The 16706-nt window shown below is 40.6% G+C and overlaps 1 protein-coding gene across 2 annotated transcripts; it reads left to right on the top strand.

The window, feature by feature from the left end:
• The first annotated feature begins 65 nt into the window (after positions 1-65).
• rabep1 (rabaptin, RAB GTPase binding effector protein 1) lies at positions 66-15897 on the top strand. 2 transcript variants are annotated; one of them, XM_061751984.1, is made up of 18 exons: positions 78-343; positions 1432-1560; positions 2374-2577; positions 2872-3032; positions 3211-3330; positions 3613-3748; positions 4448-4626; positions 5136-5246; positions 6163-6615; positions 7879-7983; positions 8075-8191; positions 8566-8664; positions 8732-8872; positions 10107-10296; positions 11248-11303; positions 12121-12219; positions 12903-13019; positions 13393-15897. In XM_061751984.1, exons 1-18 carry the CDS (start codon positions 133-135, stop codon positions 13492-13494), a joined length of 2730 nt encoding a protein of 909 aa, XP_061607968.1. In that variant the 5' UTR covers positions 78-132; the 3' UTR covers positions 13495-15897. The 2 variants fall into 2 exon arrangements, with proteins under 2 accessions (XP_061607969.1, XP_061607968.1); XM_061751985.1 differs by lacking the exons at positions 7879-7983; positions 8075-8191; positions 8566-8664; ... (4 more) ...; positions 12903-13019; positions 13393-15897 and adding an exon at positions 6924-7839 and having other exon boundaries at positions 66-343.
• The last annotated feature ends 809 nt before the right edge of the window (positions 15898-16706 follow it).

Here is a 16706-nt window from a genome sequence, read left to right as displayed (position 1 = left end):
CAATAGTTCGCTTAAACAGCCCAATTAACCAAACAAAGAGGGCTTTAGGAAGAAAACCAATAATCTTACATGACCTCTTTATTGTGTTTAAGTATTATATTCACCCTTTAACTTCATTGAATTGCATACAATATGGCTAAATGCGCCGTATGGCTATTTACTTTGAAGCCTCAACCGGACGTGGCGTTTTTTTTTCCTGGAGCAATCTTGACAATTAGCTGTCATGTTGTTAGCCTGGTTTTTGGGACACTCCTAGCTCGGGTCCCACTCCTCATCGGCAGGTCCCACCACGAAACCATGGCCGAACAGGCCGCCGGACCCCCACCGTCGTCCCAGCATGGCGGTAACATTACTTGCGTGCTTTTGTGTTGTTTTATGGCGCATTTGTGTTGGAACGCTGGCTGAGCCCTGAAGCCAGTTAGCGGCCTCGGCATCTTTTTTTTGACAACATTAGCTTGTTAGCGGCTACGTGTCACGCACACACACAAAGAAGAGAGCGTGTCACTCTTCATGTCGTGGGTGTATATTGAAGTTAACTGTTAATAAATAATAAGTGACAGCCTTGCATAACGTATTAATATGCATTGATTTTAGGTGGCTAAACGTAGCGTGTTGTGCTAACCTGCTAATAAGTGTCTAATGTGGAGCGTTAAGGGCTTAAGCGGCTCATTATCGCTGATTATTATTATTATTATTATTGTTAGTAACGCACACGCATATTATTCTGCACCCAATGCTATTATAATTACGCTAGTTTTCACATTACCAAAATCCCCACATCTTGAGAACTATTTATCACAGTCCCTATATTTTCACAATAAAATTCCAAATTGAGTCATTTTACATATTTGGTGCCTTCTTTCAAACCATTTGAATTTCAGAATATTCACGTCATTATTAAAAAAAGTTATTTTCTCATTCTTATGATTGAGCATTTTAGAGCATTTTCTATTTTTACGATACCTTTCTTGCATTGTATGTTTTGTTGTTTTAATCATTTTAAGTTCTTTGTTTTTAAATGCTTTTAATCAGTTTTTTACTTTTCTGTACATGTTTTTATGTCTTTTGCTCTTTGTTTTAAAATTCTTTTATTCATGTAAAGCACATTGAGTTATCTTGTGTATGAAATGCAATATTTAAATACACTTTCCTTGTCTATTGGAAAGAAAGGTGACATGTTCCAAAATTCAAATTGAACTCATCCGGCCATATTTTACAATTAATTCAACCGGTTACCTCATTGCTTTCAAATTTCTTGACTGTTTCAAACCATTTCAATATCAAAATATTCCCCTCATTTATGACTTCCAAAAGGTTCAAATAAATATTTTGTTCTGTATAACCAGCACTGAGACTAAATTGTTGGACGGTGTGCACGTTTCCTTCTTCTGAGATTATATCCGATCTTGACGCTTTCTTGTGCGCTTTCAGATGAGCTCCAGCAGCGGGTGGACACTCTGGAGCGGGAGAGGGCCGAGTTCGGCAAAATCAAGCAGCAGCTGGAGGCTGAGTTCAACCAGAAGAGAGCAAAGTTCAAAGAGCTCTATTTGGCCAAAGAGGGTAAGAGGGCGTCCCACTGTCGTATACCAACCCATCCTGAAATTCGCAATGTCGTTGGCGCAACAAATCACGCAAATCCAACCAATCCCTGGGAATTATGCAGGAGTTTGCAATTTCATCCAATAAGAGCAACTTTTCCGCAAAATGGATCAATCATTGGAGTTGGCCACGAGTTCCACATTACATGAGGAGTTTGTATTATTGCTAGTACTAATACTACTAAGTAAAAAGTAGTATTAATCATAACTAATAGAAGTTGTAGTAGTATCCACTTTCTAATGTTATAAATCAAAAAATATGACACATTGGTGACCAGACAATTTCTCAATGTTCAGTTTTGTTATTGCATATCATGATAGCATGATTATTGCTGCAGCAGTAATAATATTTTGGAGGTACACGAATGTGAACATTGGATGGGTAATATCGATGTCTTTAAAAAAAAAAAAAAAAAAAACCTGCGGGAAAACGCACAGAAACTACTAAAGTCTATCGAGAAGGACTCGGCCAGGAAGAAAAAGAGAGGTCTTGTTTCTTCTCCACAACTGTACTGTGAACCTTCCTGCAATACTGTGGGTCTTATTGCAATACCATGAGGTCTCCCACGCTATCGCGAGAATTATCGTACCGTGAGATTAATACCATGATAAAATGGAACCATGAGATATAGATATCGTTACATGTGTAATAGATACTATATTCCTATAATAATAACTAGTAAATGTTGCACTTTTATCTAAAACTGAGAGAGTTGTTTTGACTTACCGGTACGTTTTATTTTTTTCATTTGCCATCCGTTTCCCTGTAATCCAGAGGATCTGAAGAGGCAGTCGTCGGCGCTTGAGTCGGCGCAGGCCGAGGTGATCTCCGTCCAGGTCCAGCTGGCCCAGGCCTGCTCCGAGATCGAGACCATCAAAGCGGTGGCCACCGTGTCGGAGAACACCAAGCAGGAGGCCATCGACCAGGTCCGTGGCCAGTGGCAGGAGGAGGTGGCCTCGCTGCAGGCCATCATGAAAGGTACGTTGAGAATAAAGTTGTAATACTACTTGATTCTCAAGAGAATTTGATCATTTGAAAATAAGCCTCTTATAAGACGCTTAAAAACCTATAATTTCAAATTTCTCAAGGTATTCACGTTATAGAAAAATGTTCATGTAACATTAAAACGTTATTCTTGTCATATCACAACTTCATTATCTGAACTTCAAGACTTTTTATGGTCCTATACTATTATAGACATTTATTATTGAGTCCATGTACCCTCGTATAATGATCCTCATTTTGTAATACGTGCCTCACGGCCCCCCTCAGAAACGGTTCGCGAGTACGAGGTCCAGTTCCACCAGCGTCTGGAGCAGGAGCGAGCCCAGTGGGGCCAGTACCGCGAGGCCATGGAGAGGGAGGTGGGAGACCTCCGGCGGCGGCTCACCGAGGGCCAGGAGGAGCAAAACCTGGAGGACGATATGAAAAAGGTACGCTTCGTGCGTACCTGTAAAAAGACAAACTAAAACAACAACTTGAGCACTAATGAGCACTATATGCACCGGACTCATTCACTGCCAGCCTATTTGGCATGCATAACTGTCAATGGCAGTGGTTAAGGACTACAAAAATGTGTAATCCGTTACTTTATGAAAACTTTATTCAAAGGCTCAGGAGGACGCGGAGAAGCTCCGCTCGGTGGTGATGCCCATGGAGCAGGAGATCGGGACGCTCAAAGCCAAGCTGTCCACGGCCGAGGACAGGGTCAAGGAACTTGAGGCGTCTAAGGTACCTTTTTACAGCCAAAAGGTTGAAATATTAAAAGAATAACTTTATTCAACATGTAATACAACTAACATGTTTTAATATTACAACAAAAAGTAGTAAGACTATCATCATTGGGACTTTATGTCTCGAGAAATGTTTTCATTTAACGAAATGAAGTCATCGTGTAACAGAAAAAGTCATCATTTTACAAGAATCAAATTGGAATATTGCCCGGAAAAAAATGGATTCAGGCTGACTGATGTAATAAATAAATAAATGAAATAAAATCCTGTCCTTTGACAGGTAAAGGAGCTCAATCACGTTCTGGAGGCAGAGAAGTCGTGTCGCACCGACTTGGAAATGTACGTGGCTGTGCTCAACACACAGAAATCCGTCCTGCAGGAGGATGCTGAGAAGCTACGCAGGGAACTTCACGAAGGTACTTACCCATCAAGTCAAAAACTTTGTGTACGTAATAGGTGTTTTTTTTTTTTTTTTGAAATTGTTCGAATCACATCAAGCAGCCAGACCCTTTGCCTATGTCGCCGTAAATCCATTTCCTGTTGTATGGTTATCCTCACACCGAAATTGCGAGGAAGAAAATTCAAAGTTAGTGGAGAAAAGTTGGAAGAGTAAAGTAAAAAGGCTTAATGTAATGAGAATAAAGTTGGAATATTACCAGGAAAACAATAAGGTAGTAACATATAAGAACACCATTGAAGTATTACGAGAATTTATTTTTTACGAGGAAAAGAAATCTTTCTTTTACAAGAAAACGAATCTTGATTCTCTAAAAATATAGTTGTAATATAAGAATAATAGTCGTAATATTCCCAGTAAATCAGTTGTAATATTACAAAAATCTTAATTTTGCTTGAATAAAGTTATAGTACACGAAAAAACACAAAATGTTATGAGAACAAAGTTGAAATTTTACAAGAACAAAGTCGTATTAATACAAGAATCAATTTCTCATATGACAAGAATAAATGTTCTAATATTACAAGAAAACAATGTTAATTTTACAAGAAAAAAAGTTGAAATATCACCTGTTAAAAAGAATAAAGTCATAATATTGGCATGTAATAATTCAAGAGTTACTTTTTTTTTTTTTTAAACAAATTTTGGTTGCGTCCAGTGTGTCACAAACTGGAGCTGGAGCGGCAGCAGCACAACCAGCTGAAGCACACGTGGCAGCGAGCCAACGACCAGTTCCTGGAGTCTCAGCGCCTCCTCATGAGGGACATGCAGCGGATCGAGAGCGTGCTCTCCTCCGAGCAGCTGCGGCAGGTGGAGGAGATGAAGAAGAAAGACCAGGTGAATTTTTACATCCACTAAAAATCCCTATAAAATGCCCACTAAAAATCCCTATAGAGTGATTAGGGAATGAGCAGTAACTGCGGTGTTAATTATAGATTAGCATTCAGAAAACAACATGAAAAAAATGACGAATGAGAAATGGATAAATGAACATTAACCATCACCTTTTAGCTTCTCTTAGCTGGAACACGTAACAAGGAGCATAAAACCATGAATTTACCAAATTGAAGGTTGGCTCTTAATAGGGAATGTATTTTAGCATAGTCCTCACTAATTGCAAGCACTTTTCCCCCCCATGTAATATTGCAACTTTATTCTTGTAACATTACGACTTGAACAGTTAATATTACCAGGAGGAAGTTGTGATATTCTGACTTTATTCTATTAACATTGCAACTTTTTAAAATACATTTATAACACAGTTCACACTGAGCATAATTCCTGCATTAGCTGGTAATCATGTCCAGTCTCTTGCTGTTGGTTGACATATCTCTTTTGGCTTCCAGGAGGAGGACGAGAAGGAGCAGTTGAGCCAAGTGAAGGATCTGCACGAGGAAGATGGCGCAGACAACACGGAGCCTTTGGAGGATATTTTCCTGGGGCTGAGCATCGAGGAGGTACGGCCCTCACGTAATGGGATGCGTCCCTCGGAGAGACCACCAGGCCGTTACGGTCTGACGTCATTCAATATTCCCTTGGAGTAATGTGATAGTCAAACAGCATGTTTTCTGAAACTGTTCAAAAATGACTTAGCCTCGCGATATACATGTCTTCCCTTACATTTTTTGGGTAGAATCACTTCTGGTAATAGCATCACTTCAGTCTTTTTGTTGTGAAAATTACAAAAAATAAATTGGAATTTTCTGGGAATAAAATTCCAATTTTCCAAGATTAAAAAATATTAGTATTATTATTACTATGACTTTTTTCTTTTTCCTCTTTGCCGCCATCTTGTGGCATCTTGGCGACAGGGAACTATGTTGAAGTGAGTTGAGGAGTTACATTTCGATAGTGCTTTCGTGCCATCTTCTGGCATTTATAGGCAAATATTTGAGAGTCATCAGTTACAAATCTCCACGTTTTTCAGCAGGGCTCGATCCCGATCTGCCACAAATAGTAGGGGTTCACTGTATTACAGAAACACATTTGCAATATGGCTCTTTTCATGTAGGATTAAAAGGACATTTCAAATTATGACTATTTTTGTGATGTTGTTGTGAAGTTGTTAATTGGTCACAATGTTAGTGGTAATAGTTGAAGAAAAAGTTACAATATTGTGACTTTATCACAATGTTACGAAGTTGTAATATTGTAACTTTATTCTGATGAAGTTACATTGTGAAGTTGCAATAATTAGTCGTCATGTCAGTCGGAATATTTCAAGAAACGAAATTGTAAGACATTCTTGTAATATTACAAAAAGTCGTGATATTATAGCTTCATTCTTGCCATGTTAGATTTGGGAAGTTAAATTGTATTTGTATTATTGTTGAAGGTTTCTTTTGTCCTACTATTTGGCTTTGTCCTCCCTAGCCGCCGACCAACCACAGCGCCCACGGCTCCATGCACTCCCTGGACGCCGACGTGGTGACGGGCGGCCAGTCTGATCTCTACAAGGAGAACCTGCGGAGAGTCCAGTCCACGGACAGCCTGGGCTCCTCCCTGTCCGTCCAGCAGGGTCTGAACCATAAGGCCAAGTCAGCCGGCCACTTGGACGAGTCGGAATTTGGGCCCCTGGTGGGGGCCGACTGCGGCGTGGCGGACTCCAGCTTGGGCGAGGCGTGGTCCGTCAGCTCGATCAAGCTGACGGCCAGTCACTTCCTGCTCACCAAAGACCAGGAGAAGGCCATTAAAGCCATGACGCCTGAGCAGGAGGAGACGGCGTCGCTGCTGTCCAGCATCTCGCAAGCCCCCGACACCGCCTACTTACCCCCGGTGGGCTACCGACTGGTCAGCGACAGCGAATGGAACCTGCTGCAACAGGAGGTACAGTAATAGGGAAAGAATAGTAAAAAAAAAAAAAAAATGTTTTAAAAAATGGTGCCTTGAGATACGAGCTTACATTTGTTTCGTGACCACACTTGTTACTCAAAACACTTGAATCTCAAATAATTGCCCCATTGAAATGAATCAAAATTCCATAAATCCGGTCCAACCCCCCCCCCCCCCCCCCCCCAAAACAAAATTTAATGGGTATTTTAATGAGGAAAAATAACACTATAATATTGTACTTTCTAAATACATTCTGTCCATCCATCCATCCATCCATTTTCTTTACCGCTTATCCTCACTAGGGTCGCGGGTTGCTGGAGCCTATCCTATCTTCGGGCGGGAGGCGGGGTACACCCTGAACCGGTCGCCAGCCAATCGCAGGGCACAGAAACAAACAACCATACGCACTCACATTCACACCTACGGGCAATTCAGAGTCTTCAATCAACCTACCACACATGTTTTTGGGATGTGGGAGGAAACCGGAGTGCCCGGAGAAAACCCACCCACGCACGGGGACAACATGCAAACTCCACACAGGCGCGGCCGGGATTTGAACCCCGGTCCCCAGAACTGTGAGGCAGATGTGCTAACCAGTCGTCCACCGTGCTGGCTAAATACATTCTATAATAACATGATTACCTGGTAAATAAAATGTTAGGAATCAAACAGTTTTTGTCATACCTCATCAATTGAATGCTCCTTGTGGCATTAGCCACCTGGGGGCAGTATAAGACAGACGGAGGGATATACTGTTGCTAAGCAGTTATTATAAATCCCACTTTCTAGGCAAGACATGCCCTGCCGCAATATGACTGGCCGCTGCATCACTGCATGCGACATGTACACAGACAGCATAACTGTACTCAGTCATATATTCTTTATCCCCTGGGTAGAGTGAGTAATATTTGTGCTGTACTGATGAGCTGGAGAGGAGTTAGGTGTTAAAATGAATCCCACTTGGGTTTGAGGCCGGTGGTGCCCTGCTGCAATATGATTGGATGCTGCATCACATGCAAGTGGCTCTCTCCGGCTCATCAGTGCAGCACTAATATTAGACATTCTACGCAGAGGCTAAAGAACAAATGACTGTGATTATTGGGATATTGTCTGTACATGCTGTTGCTGCGTTCTTCATCGACGCATGAGCCGTGTGATCCACCGCTAATAGTTGACAGCATTTCTTAGAGCTCTTTTATTGGACCTCATTAGGGGTCCCTAATGTTGTGGCCCACGTGGGTTTGTTCGCATCCTCAGGTGAAGAACGCGGGCAGGAAGCTGGGTCGCCGCTGCGACATGTGCTCCAACTACGAGAAGCAGCTGCAGGCCATCCAGGGACAGGAGGCCGACACACGAGATCAGGTCCCCCCTTCCCGTCGTCGTATATATCGTACGTTTCGGTCACTTTGACTCGTAGAGTGTTGACGGGGAAGCTTTCCGGCTTGGTCCGCAGCTGAAGAAACTGCAGGCGATGTTTCGTCAGGCCAACGATCACCTGGAGAGGACCGTGACGGAGAAACAAAGTCTGGAAGATTCCGTCAAGCTGGGGAACGAGGAAACTGCTGCTAAGGTAAATTCATATTTTTGCAGAACAGTTTGGTTGAACTGGAAAATGTTTGACTTTAAGGGTGTTCAACTTCTGGAGGTTGAACTTGTCTAGTTATATATTTGCATATGGTAATAAATAAGTGGAACCTCCAAAAGTTGAACACTATTGATTACCTGGGAGAAATCGCATCGTTCTGCTGATATAAAGTTTTTCCAGAAGATTTTGGTTGAACTGTAAATTGTTCTACTCATAAGGGTGTTCATTAAATACTCTTCAACTTCTGTAGGTTCCTCTGTTTACTTATAACCTCCAGAATTTGAAGCTCAATGGTAAATTGGGAGTAGAGTTATGTAATATTTTGCCGTAACAAACATCATTTATGTTTTGTGCGGCAGGTGTCCGCTCTCATCCAGCGAGTGCAGGAGTCGGAAATGCTGCTCGGCACGCTCCAGGAGGCCTTCAGTGAAGCTAAGAGGAACACGCAGGCACAGATGGTTAGCAGTGGTCACGGCATCACACCGAGACGAGGAGGCATTCCTAATGTTTTGTTTTGGTTTTAAGGGTGTGCTGGTGCAGTCACGGGAGCAAGTGGCCGACAAGCTGAGCCGACTACAGCGGGACAACGAGAGCCTGCAGGGAAAACACCGTCTGCACACAGAACTGCTGCAGCAAGAGGGCTTCACCATGCCCGACACTGTGGAAGTACGTGCTCCACATTACCTATGTAATATATTTGGAACGGTCATCTTACATCTGTTACAACTGTGTTAGCCTGCTCTTCCCACGATGCGGGAGCCGATCATGTTGCAGCGTGGCGTGTCCCGCCCAGAACATGGGTGTGGGGGATTCTTCTTGCTCTTAATTACACCGAATGTCTTCCAGTAAACCTCAGTCCTGCTTGGCATATCGTGGCACAATGTGCTACTACACTGAAGGCACCCAACTCTAAAGTCGGACTTGTCCGCACACTGTAAAAGACCATAAGAAATGATTACTTCAAAATCCCACTGTGCTAATGTTTTTTGTACAGTAGATAACACCTTCACACATTTTTTCCCCCCAATATTGCGGGCCTGTGTTTTTGTGGAGGAGGCACCTTGGATGCTATTTTCAACTCAACAAGCTGCACAGTAACATCCTGTTGAAATCACAACTGAACTACTGATACTGTTGACTGCCTCCCACGTTACTGCCGCAGTTTGCATCAGCATTGTGAAAGTGTGAGACAAGAACAATGTTTTAATCCAATTTTTTCCCCCCCTCAAAATTCTAAAGGTCTCTAAAAGTGAAGTGATGTGAATCATTTGGAAAGTATTCTCATCACTTCACTTTTCCCACATTTTATCATGTTACAGCCTCATTCCAAAACAGATTAAAAAACTTTTTTTTTTTGCTCAAAATTATACATAGCACCGCCTAATGCAAACATTTGCTTATTATAATATTGCAGATTGTTTAATTCTTAGCATTATATTTATTTTATGTTTTTATAAATTACAATATTATGGTCTCGTATTTCGCCAATCCATCTTTTTCTAGTATTTGGGATCTAATATTGTCGGGGAAGGCCGGAACTGATTCATGGCATTTCCACTCATTTCAATGAGGAAAGATGATTTTCGATACAAGTGTACAAATTAAACTCTTATATCAAGGTACCACTGTTTACCTGTGAGCACTGTTTTATGCTCTGTTTTTCTTTCTGCTCCGCGTGTTAAAGTAGCAGTTGTTTGAAGGTTTATAATTACTGTAACATCTATCCTCATTTCCATTCGCCCATCTATAGCATTTCCCATGATATCTTAGCATTAAGCTAGCAAACTTTTGTTACCATGCGGTTTGATTGAAAATTTGGGTGTTTACATAGGGGTTCACTGTGTAGTGTACAAATGTTGTCAATAATTCTCATCGTCATATATGTTCTTGGTCTGCTCAGGAGCTCCAGGCGACGGTGCTGCAGCTGCGCGAGGACACGGTGGCGCTGCGGACGTCTGCGGAGCACGTGGAGGAGAAGCTGAAGGCGGAAATCCTTTTCCTCAAGGAGCAGATCCAAGCGGAGCAGTGCCTCAAGGAGAACCTGGAGGACACCCTGCAGATGGAGATCGAGGGCTGCAAGGAGGAGATCGGTGAGACTCCTACGCACCTCCGCACTTTAGCGTTACTCGGCAACGCAAGAGGCCCACAGGCAGAAATTCTCCACTCCGTGTTTACATCCTTTTCTGGTTTTTCTTTTGTTTGTTCTCCATTCTCACTTAAGAGAGCCTGGAAGGCATGACATGACGCATGTTGGAGTGAGTACGAGTATGCTTGTGTGAGTGAGTTACTGTGTGCATGTACGCCTCAGTGTCCATGAGTAAGTGAGTGCGAGTGCACGACTACGTGTGAGCGTGAGACAAGGAGTGTAAATGAGTGTGCAAATGTGTGTGTGTGTATGCGAGTGTGTATGTGTATGCGAGTGTGTATGTGCGCATGAGTGAGTGAGTGTGAGTGTACATTAGTACGCGTGAGTGTGTGTCACTTTATATATATATATATATATATAAATATATGTTATATATTTTTATATAACATGTTTTTTTCACAGCATTAACTTGCTGATTCCAGCGTGGATAAATCGCTGCGTTTGCATTGTATAAATGGAAAATAAAATCGATGACTCGCCCAGCCCTATTATCAATTAACTCTCTGGACTGAACATTTGGTACGCCTCTTGATAAGTAAGATAATAAGTCTCACTTAAGAGTTATGAATGCAGAAATTGCATTCTCTAGTAATCTTTATGGCGTTTTGATGATCAGCTCTTGTATTTGCTGTTTTGGTTTGCTGCTCGCATGACCCAACATGCCCTGTTGTTTAATAATAACAACAAAGAGTCACTGTCTGTTGGGACTGAGCTATTTATCCTTTTTCTCATCAGTTCACCCCCGCAGTTTAGTGTTAGAAACGTGTTTTTTCGTGGCATTATTCACGGAATAATCATACCAGCGTGTTGACACCAGGATGAGTCATTATTATTTTTGGGGGGCTTTTCATATTTCATATCCTGTGATCTTGTCATACTGTCTTTTCTCAAACAGCTTCCTTCTCCAGTTTGAAGACAGAACTGGAACGGATAAAGGCGGAGAAGGAGCAGGTTCGTGGATCAAATCACACTTTGGGCATAAAGAGGTAGAGTAGTACTGCGAGTGAAGCGCCAGATGTTAACGTGTAGCATTTTATAACGTCACTCGTAGTAGTTGTCCTACAATTTTGCCAAAGTTGTCCTACTTGTCTGCATAATTGTTACACAGTAAAGGAAGGCAGTAATGGAAAAAAACATTACTAGTGCGCCTTAGTTGTTCCACAGGACAAAGTGCGTACTAGGGCTTCATCTATCAAATATTTTTAGAATTGAATATTTTACTGATTAGCGCCTTGATTAATTGAGTAATTGTATAAAATAATTCCGTTTGAGCATGTATTCGATATTCAGCTTTAGGTGGTAGTAGTAAGCAAAAAATGGCATTAGTCGTGGAATAAACATTACTAGTAAGACACAATCATTCTACTAGTGCGCTGAATTGTTGTACTAGTGAGGTGAAAGAGCGTACTAGTACAAGGATCTTAAGATGGATATCTAATAAATACTCAAATGGCTTTCCATAAAGCTCTTTGAGAATTTATTTGATGTCCTTGATAAGGAAGCTACTAGTGCATGACACATGCCTATTAATGTTACTAGTGCAGCACAGTAGTTTACTCGTAAAGTTTAATTGCAAACTAGTAAGCTGAATGTGCCACTTGTATTGTGCCGCTCTGAATTGTCTCTCTAGTGAGGACACAGAACGTAGTAGTGCATGGACCTGAAGCTGGACGTCAAGGATTTGGAATAAATGCTCAAAGGGCTTTCCATATTTAACTCTCTGAATATGTTTACCCATTGTTATTGTACTGTACGGTTGTGTGTGTAGTTGCAGAGCATTTTATCACAAAAGATGGAGACACTGGAAAGCATCCAGTCTTTGAGGATCAGTCTGGAGCAGCAGCTAAAAGAGCTCAACACAACTAAGGTGGTTTTTATACACAAAAATGTTACAGTATTGGAGGTAGAGCAGCACTCTCGCTGCAGCATAGCATGCGCTCTCATTTAATATTAGAAGTTTAGCAGCCTACAATGCACTCATTTAGTATTAGTGGCATAGCAGCATATCATGCACTGTCATTTAGTGTGGAATGCACAGCAGCCTGTCATTCTCTTATTTAATCCTGGCGTAATAGCAACATATGCACCCTTGTTTAGAATTGAAGACACGGCAGCCTATCATATACCCTCTTAAGTGCATGTACAACAGCCCACAATGCAATTAGGTTTAGTATTGGAGACTAAGCAACATATCATGCACTCTCATTCGATATTAGAGATGTAAAAGTCTACAATGCACTCTCGTTTAGTATTAGTAGCATAGCAGCATGTCATGCGCTGTCATTTATTATGAAATGTACAGCAGCCTATCATATAGTCTTGCTTAGTACTGGCAGAATAGCAGCATATCATGCACTCTTGTTTGGAGTTGGCGAACTGGCACCCTATCATGCCCTCATGTTAAGTGTTGGAGGCAAAGCAGCACGTCATGAAATCTCATTTAGAATTGGAGACGTAGCAGCATATCATGCATTCTCATTTATTCCGTATATTTCTCATTTTTCCTCGTTTCAATGTATTTCTCCCACTCTGCATGTGTGTGTACTGTAGCGTGCGCTAGAGAGTCAGGTGTTGGAAGAGAAAGACAAAGCCCAGCGCTTGCAAACGGAGCTGGACGTCAGTGAGCAGGTCCAGAAGGACTTTGTCAAGCTTTCGCAGACACTTCAGGTAACAATTAGTTCCCTAATTACTCTTCACCGTTTTTTTTTTTTTTTAAGAAGACAAATGTACTTGATCTAAAGGTGACAATTAATTAATAATTAATTGCCAATCATAGGCAATTAGCAAGGTCTATATTTGTCTTAATTACCTTTGTTGGCTTTTGCAATAGAACTCATTGAGAACATTCCCAAAATGTAGATATTTACCTTCTACTATAACACTTCTCGATCGATTCCAACCATCAGTCTCACATTCTACAATTCAACAATTCGATTATTAAATTCTACAACATTTCAGTGCAGCTTCAGCTGTTCAGCTTTCACACGCAGTAGTTTCTACACAAATTCCATTCTCTAGTCGGCTGCTGTTTTGTCGACAGGTGCAGCTGGAGAGGATACGGCAGGCGGACTCTTTGGAGCGAATCAGACTTATTCTCAACGACACCAACTTGACTGACATCAACCAGCTTCCAGATACATGATAGGGTGCCTGTGGGGAAAAGTGCCTCCTTCCTTCTTTCTTCATCCCTATAACATTATTGATCCTCCTCCTCCTCCTCGTAACCATCACAGAAGAAGGGAAGGCAGGTAGGAAGGAGCGGCGGCCTTTTTGTGTCCATTCAATTGTGGAATCGTGATGAAGAACACTACTAAAAACATGACAAATGTGCATATGGATGGATGAGGGTGGGGAAGTCCCATCTTGCCTGTGGATGTCTTGTTCCTACTGTAGATATGACTGTGTCTAATTAGCTTTAAACACCAACAAAAAGGTTTGTCGTGGTCTCCAAGCACTTTTTCCTTACCAGGTAACAACTTGGAAGCTTCCCCCTCCCCCCCAAGATTGGTCTGTAATTGTCCATCTCACATGTTGGTTGTCCCGCCTATTCTGTGTCATTTTTTTACAACAGGGGTTGTCAAACTGAAGTCTAGATCTCAGGGGTACACATAATAATTTGCAATAAATTGTCGTATCTCGTATAATTTATCATTTTATAAAATTAACAGAATAAACCAATTACTCCTCTGTACCATAGCTTTGGGCCAATTCAAAGTTCTGATCTGATTGTGACATCATCACATCAATCTGATCTCTCTGCAAGAATAAAGAACCAGACTTTTTTTCAAGAATAAAATACAGTCAGATTGTTTTTTCGAGATGGTGACTTTTCCAGAATAAAATGCATAATATTACGAGACTTCAAACTTCACTTCGTTGACCATTGACTTGACTTTCTTAATATTACGACTTTATCTTGGAAAAATATGACTATTTCCGTAAGGTTACAATTTTTCATCCTGACAAAATACATCTTTCTTGTGAAGATTAGACTTTTTCTTTTCTTGAATTACTTTATTCTCTTTACAATACAACTTATTTAGGGGTACACATGGTAGTTATGTTTAATTGGCATTAGGATTACGAGAGGCTTGGGAAAAATGTGTCCCCTGTAATCCAAAAGGTTTGAGAACCCCTGTTTTTGCACCCTACAACAAAGACATGAGATTAAGGAATTCATGGAATTGTTGCGCAAGAATCCAATCCAAAAGGCAAAGATGCTTTGCCTCAAGTTTTTTTTTTTTTTAATATGCAGAGGTTCAGTGAAGAAATGCATACGACGTGGGTTTTATTCTTACAAATTTCATTTATTTTTTTCCCCATGTCCACAGGTAAGTAGTACGTGTGTGTGTGTGTGTGTGTGTGTGTGTGTGTGTGTGTGTGTGTGTGTGTGTGTGTGTGTGTGTGTGTGTGTTTTGATGCAGTGGAACCTCCAAAGTGAAACACCATCCAAAATGGGTTTTCATTTCAAAGCCCATAAGAAACTTAATTAATTTGTTCCTTGACAAACGTATTCACTGCCGTGGACGTATAAATCCGTCAATTTCAATCCAACCATTGAGTGCCACCGACAAATATATACGTCAAGTACGATATACAACGGGTAGGCGTGGATGAGTGTCTCGCACCACTTGCCTGTGAAATTGAGGTTTGTAAATCACTGACTAAGAGATCCCTGTAGCTGGCGGCGTTGCATTGCATTGGATTTGATCAGCACAGCTATTGAGTCGAAGATAAAGATTTGGCGGGGAATCTCGTCTTGTCACGTCAATTATGAGGGAGAGAAATGCTAACACATCAGACATGTTAGGGGTGGCAGTAGGTAGTAGAAAATACGTGTCGCGATCATGGGGGAAAATGAGGCAGTTCATTAAGTTAATGATGAAAAAAAGTAAAACAAGCCACTGACGTTCGACTTGAGCCATGCGGTAAATCAGTATTGCTCACGCCGTGTTTCCTAGTTGTTTCTGTAAATAAATTATTTTATCATCAAAAGCCCTCTCGATCTTGTTTTTTGGTTGGTTTATAGTTTGAAACATTAGCGTCAAAGTCACAGTTCTGCCTGATGTTTCCTAAAAAAAAAATAATAATAATTGTCAGATTTTTGGTCATAAACAGATGTTTTGGTTAAATCAACCCAAGTTCTACTGCTGATAAATAAATGGAAAATGCTTGAAACTTTTTTTCTGATGATAGGAGAGTCTTTCTTTTAGTAGGTTCACTGCTATATTATGTGGGCTTTGAAAAATCAGTCAAAATGCTATAAAACGGCCTGCAATATGGGGAAATCTTGGAAAATGCCTGACAGTTAATGAGTACAGTGTACTAAAATGAAGTAAAAATTACTCACCATTTGAAGATGCGTGAGATGTAATGGTAAAGAGTTAAGTTAGTCATCAAGGTTTTTTGTATGTCAAGAAAAAATCCAAAGTAAAAGCGAAATATGGAGTAAAACCGATTGAGAGGCGCGTTTTGAGTAGAACTCCAGAATTGTTTGGGTTTTTGGAGCGTTCCGCTTTGGATGTTTTCACAAAAAAAAAAAACAGTGTGGCCGGGGCTAGTCATCTGGAAGCTTCCAATCAGAAGAAATAAGACTCAAAAGGTGTTGTTGGTCATCATTAAGAGCCAGTGTAAATGTTATTTGATTAATATATGACCATAAATTGTTGTCCACTAAAGCTTCCTGTCACTGAACACGCTTGGGGGATATAATTTTATTATTATTTTTTAAACAGTTTATGCATTCTCTGGTCATTAATTTATCCAAAAAAACTCATTGGGTCAATAAAATATCAACGAAGTGTCCAACAATGTTCATTATTTGCACTGTTTGTGTAGACATTCACACAAAATATTGTAATGTTTTTCACATAGGTATTAATTGAATGATATATGTATTGCATTTGTTTTTGTATAAAAAGGTTGTTAACACATGACTAAAGTGGAGCATTTAACAGTATTAATAATGGGTATAATGTACTGTATTATACATGTCAGAGTTATTTATTCAGTCTATTTTTTGTATAAACAAGTTGTTGATTAACACTTAAATGGAGATTTTGTTTCAGTGGTTTAACAGAAATCTGGCCTGTGATCTTATGCAAGTCAATGGACTGAACTTCATAAAGCGACAACCTATGCACACAAGTTCACATACTTTGTTACTATAGATTTTTCAGGTATCTTCAAACGTTCATTTTATTCCCTATATTTGAAAACAGATATCTTTAATTTTTCTATCTTTTTTTTTTTTTTTTTTTTTTTTTTTGTATTTTAATGGTTTTGTGTTTTCTCCGGGTAGGTTGATTGAAGACTCTAAATTGCCCGTAGTTGTGAATGTGAGTGCGAATTGTT

The sequence above is a fragment of the Phyllopteryx taeniolatus genome, chromosome 17 (genome assembly GCF_024500385.1).
Source record: "Phyllopteryx taeniolatus isolate TA_2022b chromosome 17, UOR_Ptae_1.2, whole genome shotgun sequence".
Classification (NCBI taxonomy): domain Eukaryota; kingdom Metazoa; phylum Chordata; class Actinopteri; order Syngnathiformes; family Syngnathidae; genus Phyllopteryx; species Phyllopteryx taeniolatus.
Note: the sequence above shows the minus strand (reverse complement) of the source record. Positions and strands in the feature narration are given on the sequence as shown.